We start from the raw sequence: 21,536 nt of genomic DNA, 5'->3' as shown, positions 1-21,536 counted from the left end.
AGTTAAAAGGAAGCTGCAATATTCGTCAAGTAACAGGAGAAGAGGAGTAGCAGGGGAAATGGAAACCAAAGGAAGGCTTCACCCGAGAAGTACAATCTAGAATATTTACCACGGATGGAGGAGATGAGGGTAGGAAAAGCAAAACTTACCAATATCTTACTCCTAATACAGAAAAAGGCACTTGAGGTATTTGCAGTCAATTCATTTGATTAGTTCCTTTTCTTTCACTTATAAATACTGAATAATTTATTTTCAAACAAACATTAGTGTAAAAAATAGTATTTTCCGGCCTCCCCTGGTGGCGCAGGGGGTTGAGCACCGCGCTGTGAAGCTGTCCCACAGCTTCTGCAGCGCTGGTTCATTCCCGGCAGGCCGGCGAGGGTCCCACATGGTGTGGCAGACCCCTCCTGTTGCGCCCGCTGCTCCCCTCAGCAGTGTATTTCAACAGTCTGCCTGTTCTGTTCCCTGCTCTGTCTCTGGTGAATCCTTTCACCCCTCCCCCTCATCTGGCCTGTACCCCACTCTTGATAAATAAATCTTTAAAAAAAATAGTATTTTCCCATTACCAATATGACAAATCTTTATCTGAGAAATCATTTTTGTTTTGCTTTTTAACACCCAGGAAAACTGCTGACTAACTCAGTTTCAGTGGTCCCCTCCCCGCCGCACCTCCCTACCCCAGACATGGACCTGGGGGTAAGAAGCTCCAAAGCTGCAAGTATTCTCAGTCCAGCAACCCAGACCAGTAAGGCTCATCACTGCGAATCCTGTGCCTCAGAGAGACAGCAGCTCACTTCACCACAGCCAAGGCAGGGGAGGAAAAGAATGGCCAGTTTTTATAAATGAATCACTAATATCACTGGCATTTCTGCTGATGAATCCCAGAAACCAGAAGGGCATCCTCATGATCCCCTGAGCGCCTATGCATCAGAGCACATGCACCCTAAGATCTTGTTCATACACAACTGCCATTCTCACAAATAGATAGTTAGTGGTTTCTGTTTTCGCAATAATTCTATCTATTGACAATAAGCTGTATCTCTGTTATCTTGATGCTAGTTAATGAAATGAGAGTATCACTGTGGTGACCATATTTTCCTTTTTCTTGACAAGTTAATAAGCATGAGAAATTAGTAGCCTGAGATATCCTTCCAAAAGCATAAAAATTAGGTCTTACACAACCTCACATGTAGTGAACTGGCTGCAGTGAGCAGGGCACAGAGTTTCTGCCTCGCCGAGTGCAGGAGTGATGGACATCAGCATCCAGAGATGCTATCAAGAGCTTCTGCTAGTTTATTTCTATGCAAAGCAGCATAAAGATATTACAATAAACCATACTTAAGGAATATTTTTAAAGAATATTATAAGAATAAAAAAAATACACCAAAGCTAGTGGCAATTAATTAAATAGACATCAGAGTTAGGAAGGGAGGGAGGGAGGAAAAGGAAGCAAAGACACACTGAGGGAGGGATAGTACTACTTTAGTCTTTAGGCATGTAGTAATCAGCAACTCAGACAAAATTTCCCATCCCATGGAGCTTGATGGGGGTGGGGGGGAGGTGTCAGGGGACAGAAAACAAACAAAATGAATATGTGTAATACGCCAGAATGTGCTGAGTGATTGTGGCAAAAATTATAGTCTGGAATTGCATATGAAATGGGGACTTGAGGGAGTAAGAATTTTGGATTCAGTGGCCAAGGAAGGCCCCTATGATTTATGAATAAAGGTCAGAAGGAAAAGAGAGAACTGCAGCCAAGAAGATGCCTGGGGAGGAGCATGCACTACAGGGGACCAGGGAGTATTCAAGCCCCGAGGCACAGGTGGCCAGAAGGGGCCCCAGAAGAATGAGGTCAATGTGGTCTCAAAAGACCAAGTGGGCGTATCTGGAGACAAGGGGGAAGCAGATGATCTGTACCCCTTAAACTAGCAGAGGAGATGGCAAACCATTAAAAGATGTTGACTGAGGAATGGCAAGCTCTAGATTACATTTCAAAAGGCTCCCTGCTGGGCTGAAAGGACACAGGGCTTAAGGGCAGAAGCAGGAAGAACTGTTCTCCGAGCAAGATGATGGTGGAGGTTGAATTTGGGGTGTGTTTTGAGGACAAAGTCAGCAAGTTTTGCTAACAGATTAGATTTATGGAGCAGGAAGGATAAGAAGGAGGAGTCAAATGTGACTTCAAGGTTCCTGGCCTGAACAACTGTGCTAAGAGAGTCGTCATCAGCTAAGCATTACTTTAACATGGACAACTTTTGATTTGGACATTTCAAAGTCTAAGGAAATGAACCCAAAGGCTCTAACTCACTCAAATGGGTTAGCAGATGGGGTCTGAACTATAAGGACTGAAGGACTGGAAGATTCAGGGAGAGCATTTTAGGCGCAGCTAGTGAGTGGGGAAAGAACTGAGGTGTGGAAGAGTAGCTCCCCACTGACGGGAACAGAGGGGTCAAGTACATTTAGGAGAGGGGTTATTTTGGGGAGAAAGAGAGGAGGGCCAGGTGTGGAGTGCCTGCAAGTGGAAGAGGACAAGCAAGGAAACCAGTGACAGGATCTGGGAAAGAAGTTTTGTTTTTTGTTTGTTTTTTTTTAAAATAAATTGTTTTGAGGCAGCACTGGTGAATCAGATGACAAGTTTCAGGCTCATAGCAGCAAGCCCCATACCGGTATATACTATACCACCTCATGATCATCAAAAGTTTTCTCCAGTGATTTAGAAATTTTCAAAGTCTGACATGAAGGATGAGATACTAATGGCAAGAGGAAGAATTTAAATAGATGAACAGAAAGGGAAGATTATCAGGGGGGTTATATCAGAATGACCTTGGGAGGAGAGGTAAGAACAAGAGGACAGAAGCACTCGGGAGGATAACTGAGGCTCATGGACATGTGGTGGGAGCTGAGTAGTCAGCTCGAGCAACTGCTTATGTTCAGCCTCGAAAGCAAGTGTCCTCTCTGTGCTTCCCATGGGCAGCAAAAGAATTTCCACGGCTTAACAGCTAGCTCTGGCATGGAGCAAAAGTACACTAGAGTATGTTAGTTCTTCATTTCTCTCTGGCCCCTCTATAAAACACATTAGATATTAAAGTCTTGCCATTAAAAATCCTATTTTTGATTTCCCCAGAGTTCAAGCATAAGAACAATTACTAAGTGAAGCCAACCCTGGAAAGCTGCCTTGCAGTCAATGGAGAAAATAAAACCAAATACCCTATTTAAACTAGTTTCAAAACCTGTATTATCTAGATGCTAAGCAGGGAGATTAGGAATTAATGGACAACCACAGCCCTAAAGTGAATTAAGTGCTGAGAGGAAGTTAACTGATAACTGGCGTATGTTCACATATGCTTAAAGCCCTTGTGGTGCAGGGGTTAAAGACACAGCACGATCAAGCTATTACCAGCCACTGCAACTTGAGTTCCATCCCCAACCAGGGAGTTAGCCACATGGCGCAGCAGGCCTCTCCTGTCTCGCCCGTTGCTCCCCTCAGCAGTATATTTCAGTAGATCTTCCTGTTCTGTTTCCCACTCTTTCTCTGGTGAATCCTCTCACCCCCTGCACCTCTGCCCTATACCCCAGTTCTTGTAGCATAAATAATCTTTAAAAACAAAACAAGCAAAAAAAAAAAAAAAAAAACACACAAACCCTTATTGTCCCAAATGTTTATGAGTGGTTGTTTTTTGTTTTTTTTTTTTAAATAAATTTTTTTGAGGCTGCACTGGTGAATCAGATGACAGGTTTCAGGCTCATAGCAGCAAGCCCCATACCGGTATGTACTATACCACCTCGTGATCATCAGGTCTTCTCCAGTGAATTTTTTAAAAAATGCTTTATTGGCTATTTTTCCTTTTCTTTTTGTAACTGGAATTTCATTTAAAACACAGGTCTTGTATTTGTTAATTTCTAAAGAGCTCCAGGGACCTGATGCATCCACAATTTCACATTGGTTCAAACAGTCTGCTTTCTAGGCCTCAGAGAACAGGTCTTGCAGATAGCTAAATGAAAGATGATGAAGAAAAGAGTCTCTTTCCTCTTCTTGGGTCAAGAGATGTCAAGAGTACTAGTTTGGAAGAATGAGCTGAGGCCTGGGTGACCCTCTCTCATATATACGCTCTGGCCCCCAAGCTGGCACGGGGCTCTCCGGCTGCCTGAGCAGGACATTCTATATCCCATTTGGGAGTCTGAGGACTCCAATTTCCTTGGGACACTCTTAAGAGACACATCTCGCTCTGTATCAATTCTCCCATTCATTTATTACATCTAAGCAGAGCTGGACAGAAGGATCCAAATGTAACCATCACATCCCCCCGCCCCATCACCAAAATGAATGAAAGTGGCCTTTGTTTATTCTCCAGACATTTGTAACCACATGCGATCAAATTTAATTCCTTTACTCCTGCTACTATATTTTTTTCTCACATCAATTAAGCCTCAAGTCTTTCTCATTTGCAACTTACCTCACTAGTTCTAAAAATTATTCGGTAGTTGTATGGAGATACGTTTTCCTTCATTTCTTCTGGTTTTTCCCTTCGAATGCTCACAGCCACCGGACCAAGATTCTCATCAGCCCCGAAATAGTTCCAGTGTTCTTAGGTAAAATAAGACAAAATGAAATTAGGATGTTATATTCTGCTTTATATTTCAAGCTCCCAGAAATTATTCTATATTAATAAAATGCAAAAACACTGAACAAACATTAATATTTTTCAATGAGTTATAAAAACAAAGACCGGGCTATACAGGTTTAGTTTCGGAGGCGGTTAACACTGAGCAGAGGTGCCTGATGAGCTTTTCACTACCTTGTAACTTACCATTGTACTATTTTTTTTAAAAAAAAATTGTGGTTTTTTCCCATATCTACCATTTAAGTAGGCTACATTGTGTGTGTTTCCTTGACTAAGGGAAGGTTTGTGTTAGGGCTTCTCTAGTTTAAGGGGAGGGGGAACCCTAAATCTGTTGAGAACAGAGTTTGAGGAGGAAGGGGTTTCCCCAAGATTAAAGATTTCCCCGGACTATGGAGAGGAAGGAGGTCTGTGAGTCACAGAGCAGCAGTCTGCTCCCAGGGAGACCGATTGAGCTGGGGCAGGAGTTCAGAGAAAGGGCTTCCAAGGGCCCCAGGGGAGAAGCCTAGACCCAGGGAGGGCTCTGGGCTTCACCAGGGGTCCCCAGGCAGGCAGCGCAGACGGCACCCACGCAAAGCCGCCTCTCTCCCAAGTGACCAGCAGGGTACTGGGGCCTCTCCTCCGTGTTGTGGTATTGCTCAAGGAGCAACCGAAGCATTGGGGGAGTCTCCAAACGACTGGTGCCCAATTTGCCTTCCTCCTGACAAGAAGGAAAGTGAGAACCAAAATTGATCTCTAGAAAATAACGGAACGACATTACTGTGCACCTAAGTATACATTTCTTGAAAAGATTAAAATTTTGATACATACATGAAATGTTCACAGATGAGGAAGTTCAAAAAACACGAAATATATGTAAAGTTAGAGTAGATGACTTAAACTTTTTTTAAACCTCTAAAATATTTCGCATTGTCTTATTTTGTTTACATGTGACGTGGCGAAATGAGTTGTGACATGGCACATAATCTCATACAAAATACACTGGTATTTGAAAATCCATGTTATTCCCATACAAAATACATCATATTTGAAAATCCATGAGAATATTAAGAAATAACAGTATAAAATGTCAAATCATCTAGCTAAATTATGTATACGAATGTATTTTACAATTACTAAAGGACCATTAGAAAAGGTATAATTATAAATACTGAGAATTCTCCAGATATCATAACCCATGGAAATTCAAAAGAAGAAAAACACAATGGGAATACAGGCAGCAAACATCTCAAAGATGGACAACTGAGAAACAATCCAATACATGTCACAAGATTTATGTACAAACACTCACGTACAGCACAGCACGTGAGAATCACACTCAGAGGTTTTTTACTCTTACTTTGCACATAATTTTAATAAGCTTGGTTGTCTGGTCTTCAAGCCCACCGCTTTATTTCAGAGGTGTGATAATTCCAGATGCTGACAAAGTCCAGAGTGTAGGGCTGATACAGACTTGCATGCAGACAGCAAAGTGATAGAACGACCGACGACAGGGAAGGAAACAAAAGGGAGGAGACAGAAATCGTATAAAAAAGCGGACAAGAACTTAAAGAAAAACAAGACAGCAGTCTGGGGCCATTTACTGAAGCAGCAGAGAGCTCAACACACTTCCATAGCTTCAGAGGCTATTTTCATACTGCAGCACAGAACGACAGTGGAGTTGTCAAGGGTGAGTGTGCGTCACGGCCATCATATGCTGTTCCTTGAACTTCCTGGACTCAACTGACACCCAATTCTAGAAACTCCTCTGACACACCCCACCACCTCCGGAAGGGCAGATGTGATTGCTGTTCTCTGCTGCTGGGAAGTCACAAAGATAATGGGCTGCAATCAATGGGTACCATCAGTACCCTCAACTCTTGCTCAAGCTGTTGGTGGTCATCTCTCTTCCCTCTTCTCCAGAACAGTATTTCACACATGCTCTATTCTAGCTTCAACCAACCCCCTGCAACTACTCCCACCCCCTGCCAACTACCTCCTCCTCAATCTCAGTAAATAATGTTGTCTATATCACAAAGAAGCCAATCCAAAGGCATACACCTTTATTTTTCACCATCATAACCACAAACTTACCTGTATCCAGACTTTTGCTTCCTTTTCTTTACCCAACCACTCCCTAAATCCTGGCCTCTGCCTATTCCACCACTGCGGGACTCTATGTCTTGTTTACCCTTCTCTCCATCTTTAATGTCTCCCTCTCTACTTGCTCATTCCCTTCATTATTTATCAGGCTCAAGTCTCCATCTTTAAATATAAGTTACATTCAACTCCTGGAAACTTCTTAAAAGAGCTGCTTAATTGCTCACCTTGGAATTACTATAATCTGACCTCCAGTGCACTGGTCATCAATGAGCCTGAAAGTTAAGAAAATTAAATACTTTTCGTCCTAACCTTGTTCCAACGCCCCACAGCAGCTGGCACAGTAGATTGTTTCATTTTTTTCTAGAAACACTCTTACTCTTGGGTTTCTGTGATACCACTTCCCCCTGATTTTCCTTCTACTACTCTGGCTATTGTAGTTCCCCACCCTCCTCCCACTCCACTCTCTGGCCTTCAACTGAGATCTCAACCTTGATGACTCTCGAAAGGGTGTGTCTACTTCAGACTGCTCCAAGTCCTAGAAATACCTGAATGAAACTCTCAATTTTTTGTCCCGTGCGTTATCAGCAAAAGCAAACCCACCACTTTTATTCCATCAATTCAGCTCTCCTGCTTTCAGGGCTGCCGCCACATTCACCTTGCACTTGAGCTAGACCCAGTGTCATTCCCTTTCGTCTACTGTTAGTTTTTCCCCTGGTTAGTGTCCTGCCCGCTCATCACTTGTTTGTAAGTTCTAACCAGTTAGTCTGCCCCCACTCCTTTCACAGAGGAACCGGGTGACCCTTTTAAGTCTGGTCATCATGATCAAGCTTAAAATCCTTCGCTGGCTTCCCAGGGGTCTGTGGAAACTCTTCCTGGCTTCCCAAAGTCCCTCACAACCTGCCAGCATCCTCTCCCCAGTCTCAGTTCAGTTCTTTCCCTCATCTTATTAAACTACACTCTCCTGAACTTCCAGCTGCTCAAACTCGGGGTGCTCGTTCTCATCTGAAGAACCCTGCCCTCCCACACTTCTCTTGATGCGATGAAATGTTCTCATCCCTAAGCTCTCCTCTGAAATGTGACTTAGACCTCCTCTAAGTGAGTGACTGACTACCAGGGCAAAATGGAAGTGTCTACTTTGTATATTAATACATCTACTTGACGAAAATGTATTAAAAATACATAAAAATACAAATTAGTGAAACCAATTTATGTATTTCAAATGGAAAAATTCAGAAATACTTGAACACAAAAGTATACCTTTACAAAAACATAAATATTAAAAACAATTTTAGTATAAATTGGCAAAATAAAAATACAGTGTTACCCTAAAAGTAAACTAAGCCCTAAATAAAAATGAAGACTGCTAATTTAAACTTAATAAAAAATAAAGATTAAACTTTTTTTGTGTATCATCATCAACTCCTGTATATATTTTTGCACTGTTTTTCCCAGCTGCTGAAGAAGTACATTTCTGAGTCTGGGGAATGTTGATGGGATAATTAAAAGGTAACTTCAAGCACTTTCTCAGACTCTATCTTCAAACAAATACATTTCTGGCTTGATAACTCTAGGAAGCACTTTTTAAACTTTGTAGGTGTATGCAGAAACAGCGATATTTTTTAATTGAAAAAGAGCTCTATTATTTCCAAGCAAGCATTTCTATTTGATCTTCAACTACTGGAGCTTGGCTGCTACAGATGGAGGTTCTGGTCTGGATCCCTATGTTACCCACTCTCAGGATCAGACTCTGCCTCCTCAAACAATCTTTCAACTAAAAAAATATAGCAAAAGCCTTGGTGTTTTTATAGTTTTGTTGTTTTTGCACACTGTCATTTCCTTTCTGCTCCTAAGATCATGAAGGTATAGGGGGAAAAAAAAAAAACAGGTCTACACAAATACAACTTTATTCAATTCAAAATCCTAATGCAGTGTGCAACTGGTAAAGAAAGATGGGTTCAACAAGTCATCTTAAATTGTTGAGCCCTTAAACTTTGATCTCAAGATAAATGACTCCATTTCCTTTCTCTTAAAATAACAGCCTTTGAGGGGTAATCTCAGGCTGGTGCCAATGGCCACTCTCAGGTTCTGCCTGTCCTTTCATTTCACTGGACTGCAGTCCCTTCCTCGTAGGCCCACAGCCTCCAGACAGCGCTTCTATATCTGCTACCTGCTGCAGTGTTCTTTATTTTTCCCTACTTTCCTCCATCCTCTGCTAGTGGAGCGATCCATCAATTGCAGACAGCTCTTCCATTCCGAACCATAAGTTTTTGCCTTTTGAGGTGCAGGGAAGCAGGGGTAGCGGAAGGAGATCAAGGACAGAGAAGTTACAGGTGATGAGTATTAAAAAAAGACTGGGAAACCTGTGAAGAGAGAATTTAGGATGATGAAACTTGGAGTAAGGAAAGTGGCACAGAGGAAGAATTGGGACACGAGGAGGGTGGATATGTCAGCTATGAAGGAATTAAAGTACAGGTATTACACCACCAAAAAACAGCAGTATTTTAGTGCCAGTATACTGGACAGTCAGAAACTGTTACTGCAACCACAACCATTATATAATGTAAAGATATAATGCACCAAAGTGAGATACTCTATCCAATATTTACAGCAATCAAAAAAATATATTTTCTCCTGTTTTACAGATGTGGCAACTATAATTTAAAGAATAAGTCACTCAAGCCACTATTATATAACAAAATTCAAACACTATTTTACTCATTCCAAAGCTCATTTTGTTAGCCATTTATATATACATATACATATAAAACTTTGCCCAAAGTTTCTAAAATCATATTGCAAATTTTAAAATGCTACAAAATTTGAGACCTAAAGAGGTTAACCAGTCAGAATATACATATAGCTTATTCCCTGATGTGCTATATAACCAAGATTTCAATGTTTTTAAAGAGTGGGATATTAAGTGTATTATCGACATACGGCTGAATTTTCCCTACCTACACATTTTTCATATTTAACACCTAACCAATGCTTACCCTAAAATTTTCTTATTTGTTCTGGTTCTTGAGTTTTAATAAAGATAGCACAAGAGTGCCAGTTAGCAGCTCTGCCTCATTAGAACATGCCAACAAATAGCTGTGTTTTTGGTTGACAGATTTACAATAATAAATTAAAAAGTCACATCTTACAGAAGACATGTAATAAAGAGTTCAAAGCTCCAAGTAATTAGATCAAGCACAGTCATATTACCTGGTTAGGAGTTGCACGTAAGCGCAGTGTGCACACAAGGCAAAAAAAGTTAAGCCTGATGTTTTAATTATAAAAGAGGAAAGGAACATGCAAGTACAAGAGTTATCAGGCTCCAGCCAGCAAGTTTTGAATTATTTGATGTTTTTTAGTTGTACCTTTTCCTAGGAGACTAGCACAATCTGGACTGTGTATCATTATGAAAAAAAAATACATTTTTATTTTTTATAAATAGTTTAAAGTCATAATTCCTGGCTTAAAATATTTCTTCACAATTGTTAAATTGGAAAATGAAAGAAGGAAAATAGACACGAACACAAATCAAAGAAATAGAAAGCAAATAAAGCCGAATTACTGTATCACACCTACCAAAATTAGTTACAATGTTTCTGAAGTGATAAATGGCCCTTGGTAGAGCTGTATATATTCTCCAAACACTGCCGCTGGCACTGTGAATTGGTACCAACTGTTTTGGAAAGCATTATAGCAATATATGTTAAAGTTACCAAAATGTTCACATTCTAATCTTAGCTCCCCTAATTGACTCTGCTGGAGGAAAAAGGAAAATTCTTCCATTTTCTCTAGAAAAAGCATCTTCAGTCACTACAGAAGGGAACCACTAGTACTAAACAGACCTGGGTCTCAGCATATCTCAGCAGGTCAGAATAGAAAAATTACAACTTAATTTTCCTAATGAGAATTAAAGTTATTTCACCACTTTCAATGACTGTTTCTGAAAATAAGTCTATTTCAGTTACAAGTTTGCCACTGTCAGTGCAGTGGATGGCCTGAACTTTGACCTTCACTATTTTCACTTGCTCAGTATTTTTCTTAGAGAAATTGGATGAAATTAGAGAGACCATAAACTATAGCACATGCATTATAAAGTTGCTTATCTTTGTTACTGGGTTCAAACTATTGATGAGTTTTGTTTTTGTGCAAATTATTACATCTTAATATGGCTACATAACTGGGTTAGAAAGACAACACATCCACAAATTAGGAAAATCAAACGAAAGAAAAAAAAAGCAACAGCAGATCTATTCTGCTTTTAAAATAAAATACTCAGCATCCAACTGTTTGAAGAATGGCTTTTCCAGGAAGTGCACCACTCAGAGAGTCTCAGTCTCTGGTCTCTAAAGGGCTCATCCTAATTATAAGGGCGGAGGTTCCATGAGAACTAACCAGCCTGAGACTGCATCATAATCAAAAGCAGGTCAGAGTAATGGATGGGGACATTTACACAGGACTGGCCACGTGCCAGAATTCTGTCCCAAAGCACTTCAGTAAGCTTATAATTATTGTTGCGTAAGAGTAATTACCCACATTTACAAAGTCATAGTACTCTGAAGTTTCAATTCTTTTTGTGGTAACTTAAAAAGTAGGGTGGTCTACTTGCCAAAACTGCATAAAGTTCAGGGGCTGAAAACAACATGTGCTAAGTGGTCCTGAATAGCCCCTTAAACTGTCAATGAAAGGTAGATTTTAATATAAAGTTTTATTGACAGTAATAAATTGCATCAAAAATTTAAGAAGTACAAAGAAAAGGATTCGAAGTAAAGGGAAAATAAAAAGTAACCATCAAAATCAGAGTTTTATTGGCCATTATCTAGCTATGACCATGAGTCAATAAAATTTAAAAAATTCAATCTCATTAGTGATCAAAGAAATGAAAATGTTTTGGATCTATAATAAATATTCAAAAACAAAAAGTGGAAGTATTCAAAGTAGTCAAGAAAATGTTAAACTACACAGTCTTGAACATACCAGTCACAGCTTCCTGGTCTAAACTTTCTTTTCTTCTAAAATCTTTTTTTTAAAGATTTATTTATTTATGCATACAAGAACTGAGGAACAGGCCAGAGGTGTGCGGGAGGGCAGGGAGAGGATTCACCAGACACAAAGTGCCGAACAGAACAAGCAGATTGATGGAAATACACTGCTGAGGGGAGCAGCCGGCGAGTCACAAGAGGTCTGCTGCGCCATGTGGGTTGCTCCCTGGCCAGGGATCAAACTTGTGCTGCAGTGGCTGCAGATAGCTTCATAGGTTGCACCACCAGGGAGGTGCTGGTCTAAACTTTCTTAAGAGCCATGTGGCAATGAAAATTAAGGTTCCTGTAAAGTTCACACTGTTTTATTTACAGCCCTCTCTACCTTACGGAAATAATTAGGCATATGGGGAACAAAATCTACTTAACAAGGTCATACATTTAAGACCAGGGGTTTTTAACTTAACTTTGGATAGAAATCCCAAGGTCCATGAATTTGAATTTAAAAAATTATAACTTTATTTTGATTAGCTTCTAGCTGAAATTGAGCATTTCCATCAGTTATAAATGTAGGCAACTAACTACAGTAACATTCGTTCTACAGGTGACTTTGACATTGACATATACCATAGATATCTTCCTATCACATCACAGTTGTTGAGGCATTATCAAATTATTCATCACTTCTTTGAAATCATGGTAGTTATCAGATCTGCTGCTACATTTTGTGTAATACACTGAGAAAAAAGTATATTGCTAATAAGTACTGAAATTCTGAACACTTTTGCAATTGTACATAATAAGTTTGACAAGATTCATGTGCTTTTGCATTTTTTTATCTTAAATATTTTTATTTTAATCACTTGAAAATGCTTTTCTAAGGAGAATCCATAAGTCTTACTAAACTGCCTATAGGAGCCAATGGGGGCAAAAAAAAAAAAACACTTAGGAACATCCAATGTAAGCATTAATTTTTTTATAAGATTTATTTATTTATGCCTACAAAAACTAGGGTAGAGGCCAGAGGTGTAGGGGGGGGTGAGAGGATTCACCATAGACAGAGTGGGGAACATAACAGGCAGACTGATTGAAACACATTGCTCAAGGGAATAGCGGGCGAGTCAGATGTCTGCCGCGCCACGTGTGTATCTCCCTGGCCGGGGATCAAACTCGTGCTGCAATGGCTGCAGACAGCTTCACAGCTTGCGTCTTAAACCCTTGCGCCACCAGGGAGGCCCCAATGTAAGCATTATTAATAATAATTAGAAACAGAAAAACTTGAATTTCCAATAGTTGGAAAACTTCAAATAAATGATGGCATAATCAATTATGAAACCATGCAAAACATAAACTTGTATTTAATGCTCCTTATTTTACTCAAAAAAGGAATATGCATGCATTGAAAAAGATGAGAGAAATAGTACCATAATTAATCACGCAAGATTTTCTATAGTTACTAATATTTCTGTAATGACTATAACTTCTATACTAGGAAGGATTTTTAAGAATAAAATGCATTTGTTTGCAAATGGTTAATGACTTTAAAGAATATTTTTCTGAAGAATATTTTAAAAGGTTGCCTTTTACTTGAAAATTTTTTATAAAGAAATTCAGTTTTATTGTTTCTGAAGTAAATCACCTATATGCAAAATATTTTCCACTTCAGATTAAATGGGGCCTGACAAATAGATACTTTTCATTTATAATCAGGACTTTTTGTGACTTTTTCTCTAAAATGCTAGAAAATTGCTTATCCTTATAAGCAGAACTTTTCCCTCTGATTTTTATTTCTTTTTAATTGTATCATTTTTTATTGAGGTAAAATAAAGTTTGTTGTTTTACAACACTAAGTATGATTTAGAGGTTCACACCTCTTCAGATGTATGTTACCACACAACACCCACCACCAACATACAGATGGTTAAGAGGCACACGAAAAAACGCTTATCATCAGGGAAATGCAAATCAAAACCATAATGAGCTACCACCTCACACCCATGAGAATGGCCCACATCAAAACAACCAGAAACAAGTGTTGGAGTGTGTTTAGAGAAAAAGAAACCTTCCTACACTGTTGATGGGAATGCAGACTGGCCCAGGACCTATGGGAAAGGGTATGGAGGTCTCTCAAAATATTAAAAATAGATCTACCATAAGACCCAGCAATTCCACTTCAAGGTATCTAGGCAGTGAATACAAAAAAACACTAATTTGAAGGGCTATGCACACTGCTATGTTCACTGCAGCACTATTAAAATAGCCAAGTTATGGAAAAGGTTACATTTTAATGTAACTCTTTACTGTTAATGCTCATTAACAGTAACTCAAATGCCAGCCCAGAAAAAAAGGGGAATCAATATCCAAATGACAGAAATGACAATGCCAAACCTGCAGCAATCTCAACTCCTTTATACTTGAAACACCCTTTAGACCTCCCTACCAGGGATCCTGAAGAAAGATGTCTTCCTATACAAAATGCTTTTGAAGGATTCAGGAGTCCCTTAGAGATAACCAGACATTCAGCCCAGGCAGAAGTCACTGCAGCTCCCGGGATGGGGTGAGGGGGCAGGGGCTGGGTAGAGTGTCCTAGCACTCAGCACAGCTCACATACTTGTTGACTGATTCCCTGCGAGTTGTGGTGCTTCTCCCTGACTTAACGCAAATGTTAGGAAGAGGTCTCCTCTGGCTGCCTTGAAGAGCAGATGAATGACCTCCCCATACAGAAAAGGGGCTTCATGAGAGGACCAGAAAAGAAAATGATACAGCAAATTTTTTTTTGAACACCTAATTTCAAAGATCAGGAGAAGCAGCTCACTAGTGTCTGAAGTTATAATGAGGTATGTAGTTGGTAGGTATGTATTTGGAAAACAGGTAACTGGATTTATTATGTCATCAACTTACAGTGAAATAACAGATCTAAAAGGACCTTAATCCCTTAAGACAATGAAACAAATTCTTTTGAAAAATGGTAATCAGTAAAATGGTAGACACTGATGGTCAAGGTCACAGGAAGTTGGGTGAGATTTCTATTTGCATGTAGGTGGTTTGAATGTTAGCCACTGTTACTGACTGTACCCATTTTTTTATGGGTATGAAGTTTTACCTGTCTACTTATCTTGATTACTTTTCCACTTACAGAAAAGCTGCAAAAATAGTATAAGGAGTTTGTGCATTTATCTAACCCAGCTTCCCCAACTTTAATTCCACACATAGCCTGCATGTAACTACGTACCATTATCAGAACCAGGAAATTATCACCGGTAAAATTCTACTAACTAAAGATCTTATTCAAACTCCACCAGCTCTTCCACAATGTTTTTTTTTTTTTTTTTAATTCTGAAATCCCATTCAAGATCCTATGATGCATTTAGTTGTTATTTCTCTTTGATGCCTTGCAGCCCATAACAGTTTCTCAGTCTTGTCTTGTATGATTGTAACACTTGAAGAGTATTTATCACTCAACTTGGGCTTGTCTGGTGGTTTCTCATGACTGGATTGGGGCTATGCATTTTGGGCAAAAAAAAAAAAACACACATAGAAGTTGTATTGTCAGTGCATCTTTTAGGTTTTGACGACAAGGACCTGATTGATGTCATTGCAGAGGTGTCTGCCAGGTTTCCTCACCTGCAAGTTACTATCTTTTTCCTTACGGTTTACAAATATATTTGGAATTATGCCATCTCTGCTTCTCCTCCTGTCTCTTCACAAACCATCACCATTAGTCGTGACTAATGACATTTACAATAGTAAAAGTCAATTTCAGTAATGGTGTTTGGGGGCCTAAAGGGATCAATCGGTGGTCTTGGTAAATGTCCACAAAACCACCATGACCACACGCAGACTTGTCTGTGGTCTCATTTCCTCAAAGAGAGGAGAAAGCACTGCAGCACACTATTCAGCATCTGGACATATTACACAAAGGGCCCCATTGCTCTCCCTGGTGCCTAACTACAAGGTACACTGTACCCACGCCTACATAAATAACTCCATAATTGGCATCAGCACCAAACACCCCTTCCCTTCTGAAACATTTTCTAAGCCTGCCTCATCTGTGGTTCCTCCCTTCAAGAAAGAAGTTAAAAACTGTGTGCACTGCTTTGAGTTACCAATTAGATAGCCAGTCAGGTAGAGCAGGTGACAGTCAGTGAGAAACATAGCTGTAACTAAAGAAAAAGTTTGGGATAGAGTGTTATTACTCAACTATGAACAGGTAGTAATTTCTTTTCTGAAAAAAGAAATTTTTTTAAATATTTATTTTCATTTATTTATGCACAAAAGAACTGGGGTGTAGGCCAGAGGTGCAGGGGGTAAGAGGATTCACCAGAGATAGAGTGGGGAGCAGAACAGGCAGACTGACCAAAGTACACTGCTGAGGGGAGCAGCGGGCGAGACAGGAGTGGTCTGCTGTGCCATGAGGGTAGCTCCCTGGCCGGGGACCGAACTCAGGCCACAGTGGCTGGTGATAGCTTGATAGCTGTGAGATTAACCTCCACACCACCATGGCGGCCCCTCCAAAAAAGAATTTTGAGCTCATTATTTATACAGGACACATGTAAATCATGCTTGGGAACTAAAAATAGGAAAACAAAAGACGAAAGTAGAAACAAATGTCTTAATAATGAAAGGCAGGCATTGGGGAGCCACCAGAAAACAATTCCTGGGATCAAATTCTAAAATTAATTTCTTAAATGGAACTTTCTTAGGTTGAGGTAATGACATAAAAGGGCAATGGCTTCCTCTCCACGTTTACTACAAAAGCATACCCTGCCTTTATATCATAGGATCTTTAAAAAGATGACCTTGAATAATGTCAAGTATTTGTGTAATCGTGGCTTCCTCACTATCTTGATTTTAAAATAAAACATGAGGGGCAGCAGAAGCACAAGCACTTTTAACCAAGTTCAATAACTCTCTGAACTGAGGTGGCTCAGACAGTATGAAATCCAAACACATTAAGAGATCAGATCTTAGATGGTCAGTGCTGGGAATCAGGAGGTCAGAGGCTAGAAGGCGGAGGATGCTTGTTTTCAAAGGAGCAAACATACAAACTTAACTAGGGAATGACCTCCTCGCTCATGGAAGCCCTGAGAAGATAAAGAAACAGCAGCAAACACATTCTTAGGACAGTTTCTCAAGTAGTTATTTACTTGAGAAATTCTTTGTAAAGGACTCAGATTAGAGATTAAAGAACTACCTTCAAATGAATTATTTCAAATTAATTTATGTGATCTCAATAAAAAAATAAGGCCAGGGCATTAAAACAAAGAATAATGATACATGTATAAAATCATTCCCTAATAATTCTGACTGAAATTAAGTTCAAGAGCATAGAGAACACCACAGTTCAGCAGAGCAGAACTACTGTGAAGAGACTTCACTCACTCTGTGTTTATCATTTACCTGAAATAGAAAACTGTCCACATCAAAAAGTAAACACAGAATTATCCTTAAAGAACTCTAAATTATAACACATACTACATAACTTCCTCAACCCTAATGTTGCTACATCTATAGAAGGATTTAAAAAACAACAAAAAAGAGAAACCAAAAATAAGCAGATTTTTACAAATGAGCTTAGTTACGTGGTGTTCCTGAGGTTCTATATGTATCCTATATTGATCTACTAAAACTTCTAATAGCTGCTTAATGACACTCATTTAACAAACTAGAAGTTAGAGAACAACTCTTGACAGCAAAATGTAAAATATAACAACGTTAAAGTGGTCACTTCAAGTATGAATGAAGTTAAGTGCACATAGTCTATAGAAGTAATGTTAGCAAATTATAAGAGGGTGAGAGGTACATAAAGACAACTGGATGCCACAACAGCAACTGAAATCCAACTTGTTTGTGCCCACAGCTGATGAATTCAGGGACACAGGGCACTGCTGAACCTGTGGGTGTGTGCATGTGTATGTGGTAGGCAAAGGCAGAGGAGGAAGAGGATGGTGAACAGTAAAAACAATCAAATCTGGTGGCTTAAAATTAGCACAAGAATAATTAGCAACACACATATTAGCTTTCCCTCTTCTCAGGAGAGGGAAAACATTCTTGATGAGCTTCAGACTGGATAACAACAGTTTCTCCAGGCCACTGGGCAGTAGGGAGAGGCCCCTCCCTATCACACCACCTTCAGTAACTTGACTTTGAGAGTAGCCACTCCATCAGGCGTCAAGATAAAGCCTACTCCACTGCTATCAATGGAGCAACCCATGAGTTCCTCTCTTTTCCATGAATGCTTCCCTCTGACATGCCCTATGGACATCTGTACACTCTGTTCCAAACCGAGTAAGACCTGCGTGGCCCCAGAAAATGAGGTGAGTAATGGCTAGAAAAGTCTCCCCCTCAACAGTCATGCCAGGCATGTAGGCAATGTTGTAATTATTCTTTCACGGTATTTTCCACTTACAAATTTTCTTGATATTTTGATCATGGTGACTATATAAATAAAAGCTAAATACAGAATAGAAACATACTCACAGAGAATAAACCAATTAATGCCTACGCTCTCTTACTGTCTAGTCTGTGTCTCTCTAGGAAGGACTGGGGGCAGCACTTGGACACCAAGCGCAAGGTCAGCTTTGCCTTGGGTCCTAAGAGCATTAAGTGAGAGCTGCATAAAACACCAAGTATTCACACAAGCAATGCCAGCAAGTATTATTACTGTCACTTCATTCTGGATGAGTCTAAACATCCCACACACTAGTAAAACAGCCAAGAAAACGGGCAGGAGAAAGGAGCCTTGATGGTATATTGTTTATTTTAATAAGTGCAAATAATGGGATTCCTTTATAGATCTGGTATCTTTCCAGCAAAGGAATAAGCTTACATGGTAGAGCCAAACATCCTCTAAGGTCTAAATTTGCAAAACAATCATGTTTATAAAAATAATGTAATATCAGGAAGTGAATGGAGCTTCTTCACCTGAAGATAGTTAAAATTGATGTACAATGTCAATGACAGAGTACACAAGGGAGAAGTGAGTCCCGCTCCCCCTAGCTTGGCCACAGTGCAGTCAGGAATGTATCAAGCATCAGAATGGAAAGTATCTGGTGCTGAAGAGGCTGGAGTGAGAGCCAGGTCAGTGGCACACCCTGTGGCTAGAGAATAAATTCCACCTGACACTGATGTACACCTTCAAAAAGATGACTCGCTTTAGGGTCTAATTAGGAAAAACCACTTAGTGCAAGAATTTCAATGGCTCAAAGTTGAATATTAAAAAATATGCAGTATTAGCTCACATTTTTATGCTGTGATAAAAAGTACAGATAGCATATAAATTTGTTAATATACAGTTATACTTTAAGGGGCTTAATTTCAGCTTCAAATGTGTGGCACATTATCATATTGTGACAACTAACCTGCCTGATTTGAAAATTCTAAGTTGTGTGGTCTCAGAAAATATGGCAGGTGCTGGCTGTAACTGCCTTTCATTGGAGCAACTTCTTGGACTAAACCATGGGTCTGAACCATGCTCGTGAAAGTCCAAGGGCACCAGCAGGTAATCTCCAGCCCCACACACTTTCTGCTCCCACCAGCTAGACTTCATGCTGACAGAGTCCTCTGTGTCTTCCCGAACCTGTTGATGCCAGTTGACTTGCTATTGTAATTTTATAATTTAAACATTAGGAAAGATGATGGAACAGAAGCACAAAAGATACATCATGTTTCTATTAAAAACTAAGTACAAGGCTTTGGAAGAACTTAATATAATGGCAAGTCACTGAAAAAAAAAAAAGTGGGGCTTTTGAATCAGACATGGGCGAGAAAAATACAAAAAATGAAAAAATAAAGAGAAACAAAATCCTGTAAGACTTAAACTACTTTGCTAGCTACAGTCTATGTGTTTGCTCCTGTGGTTTGTACTATTAGTATATGATTCAAAATATCAGAATCACTGCCAAGGAAAAGTCACTGATTTCTCAAGAGTTTAACAAATATTCTTATACATGTTGATGAAAATTAGAAATTTTGCACATATATGTGTTTTAAAGATTCCCTGCCTTAACTGATATCTTCAACTAACCAGCTCCAACTATGTTGGGTAAAAGGGTATTTTCCATGCTTCAAATTAGAAACTATTTTGAATTTAGTGGGTTTAAAATTTATGGTGTGTTATGCTCTAAACTGAGTTACACTAGAATAGAGGTGTTCAAAAATTTTTATTCCAGCTTTTGAAAGACAAAATATTTAAACAAATTTCTGTCAGATTTAAACATAAAAATATACTCTTCTGATATACTCTATTATAGTAGAGGAAGGGCATAGTAGTTAGGAACAGCGCTCTAGTCAGCCTCTCCAGAAGTGGGATCCTGGCTCCTGTATTACGAGTTCCATGGCGGTGCATCCCCTTAAGTCACTAAACCATTTCAGCCCCAGTTTTCTGATTTGGAAAATGCCATCAATAATGGTAACCACACCCCAGTGGGCATAAAGAGGTAGAAATGGAAAAATACATTTCAGAACAAATGTTTAGTAAAGTTCTTGGTATATGAGAAGTGTTCATAAGGTTTATTATTAATATTATTATATTGCCTAATAGGAATAAGTACCAACTACCACATAAATAAGATTATAAATAATATGTTCTCTTTTGTTAGACTTAATGTCAATTTTTAACAGAAGCATATCCACCCACAGACAGATCAGAAACACCTGTGGAAAATTTCCCTCTGTACAGTAAGGCTGGGGCTCGAGCTCTGAGTATGACATTTTTATATCCTAGGGGACATCTGGCAATGCCTGGAGACGTTTTCGGTGTCACAACTGGGGGTGGGAAGGAGGTATAAGCTAGGAAAGCTACTAAACATTCTACATCTTACAATGCCTAACATCACAACCCCCTCCCCCGCCAAAGTATTAGCTAGCCCCAAATGCCAAGGTGGCAATGTCAAGACACCCTGTTTCCTAATGGACAGCTTAAGAAAAGTGATTTCTAAAATCTGACCTGCAGAAAATTCTGCTGAGAAAATAAACATTGCTTCAAAATGAAATTGTGATTTTCATTACCATATTGATCCCATAGATCTATACCATAAATATTAAATAATGAGATATGGATATTTAGTAATGAGACAAGATTCTTTTGGGCAATAAGCCTCTTGTGGGGGGTCTATCACATAATAAGCTTAAGATTAATTTTATTCTCAAGTGACATGGTCATAAAGTTATAATGAGTACTAGAAATAATACGAAATTTCGTTTGGAACAAACAAATCCAAGTAAGATTTAAAACTCCAAAAGAGTAGGTAGGAAATAAAAATGTGGCAACCTGCACACAGGGGGCTCGATCCAGCTGCAGAGATGACAGGTGAGGGTAGCGGACCACACACATGTGTCCTTCCTTGGTGCACATCCTGTTTTCTAGCTTTCTTACTTATATGACTTAAAATCAACTCTTCAATTAACAATGCTGCTCAAAAATACTACAAAGCTCTTAAGAGTTCATTCATACTACTTACTTTTGAATAAATCACAGGGTTTTTAAGGAAAGTATGAGATAAAACAGTACATAAAGCACAACCTGCAATGTATGTACATACCCCCCTCAACCTCCCAAACATAATAGACTGTCAAGTCTCCAGTGTGTTTGGGATGCTTGTCTCTTTAGAGTCTTTGTTACTCAAACCTGTAAGACCTAGATTTGATTCTTGGCTCTGAGACTCACTGACTTTTTCTGATAATGTAATTAATTTTCACAAAAATTGCAGTGAAATGAAAAGAAACGTATCATAATTCTCATTAACTGGTGAGAACATTGAGGAAAAGAAATGGTCTTGTACTATCTGTAGAAGTGCTAAACAAATGAAAAGCAGCATTAAGATACTTAATTATACGACATTTATCCTGAAAGGTGACATGCCAA

At 39.3% G+C, this 21,536-nt stretch overlaps 1 protein-coding gene across 8 annotated transcripts in view; it reads right to left on the bottom strand.

The window, feature by feature from the left end:
- The window catches only part of SIPA1L1 (signal induced proliferation associated 1 like 1), a gene marked incomplete at its 5' end in the record, with an annotated part of 130,417 nt that overhangs the window by 107,125 nt on the left and 1,756 nt on the right, over positions 1-21,536 (bottom strand). For all 8 annotated transcript variants that reach the window (XM_084241188.1, XM_084241189.1, XM_084241191.1 and 5 more), the window contains one exon: positions 4,452-4,582. In XM_084241188.1, coding sequence (XP_084097314.1) covers positions 4,452-4,582 — 131 coding nt within the window. The remainder of the gene's footprint in view (positions 1-4,451; positions 4,583-21,536) is intronic.

Source organism: Talpa europaea, assembly GCF_964194135.1.
Source record: "Talpa europaea genome assembly, chromosome: 8".
In the NCBI taxonomy this organism is placed as follows: Eukaryota; Metazoa; Chordata; class Mammalia; order Eulipotyphla; family Talpidae; genus Talpa; species Talpa europaea.
This window is presented reverse-complemented; position numbering and strand designations above follow the sequence as displayed.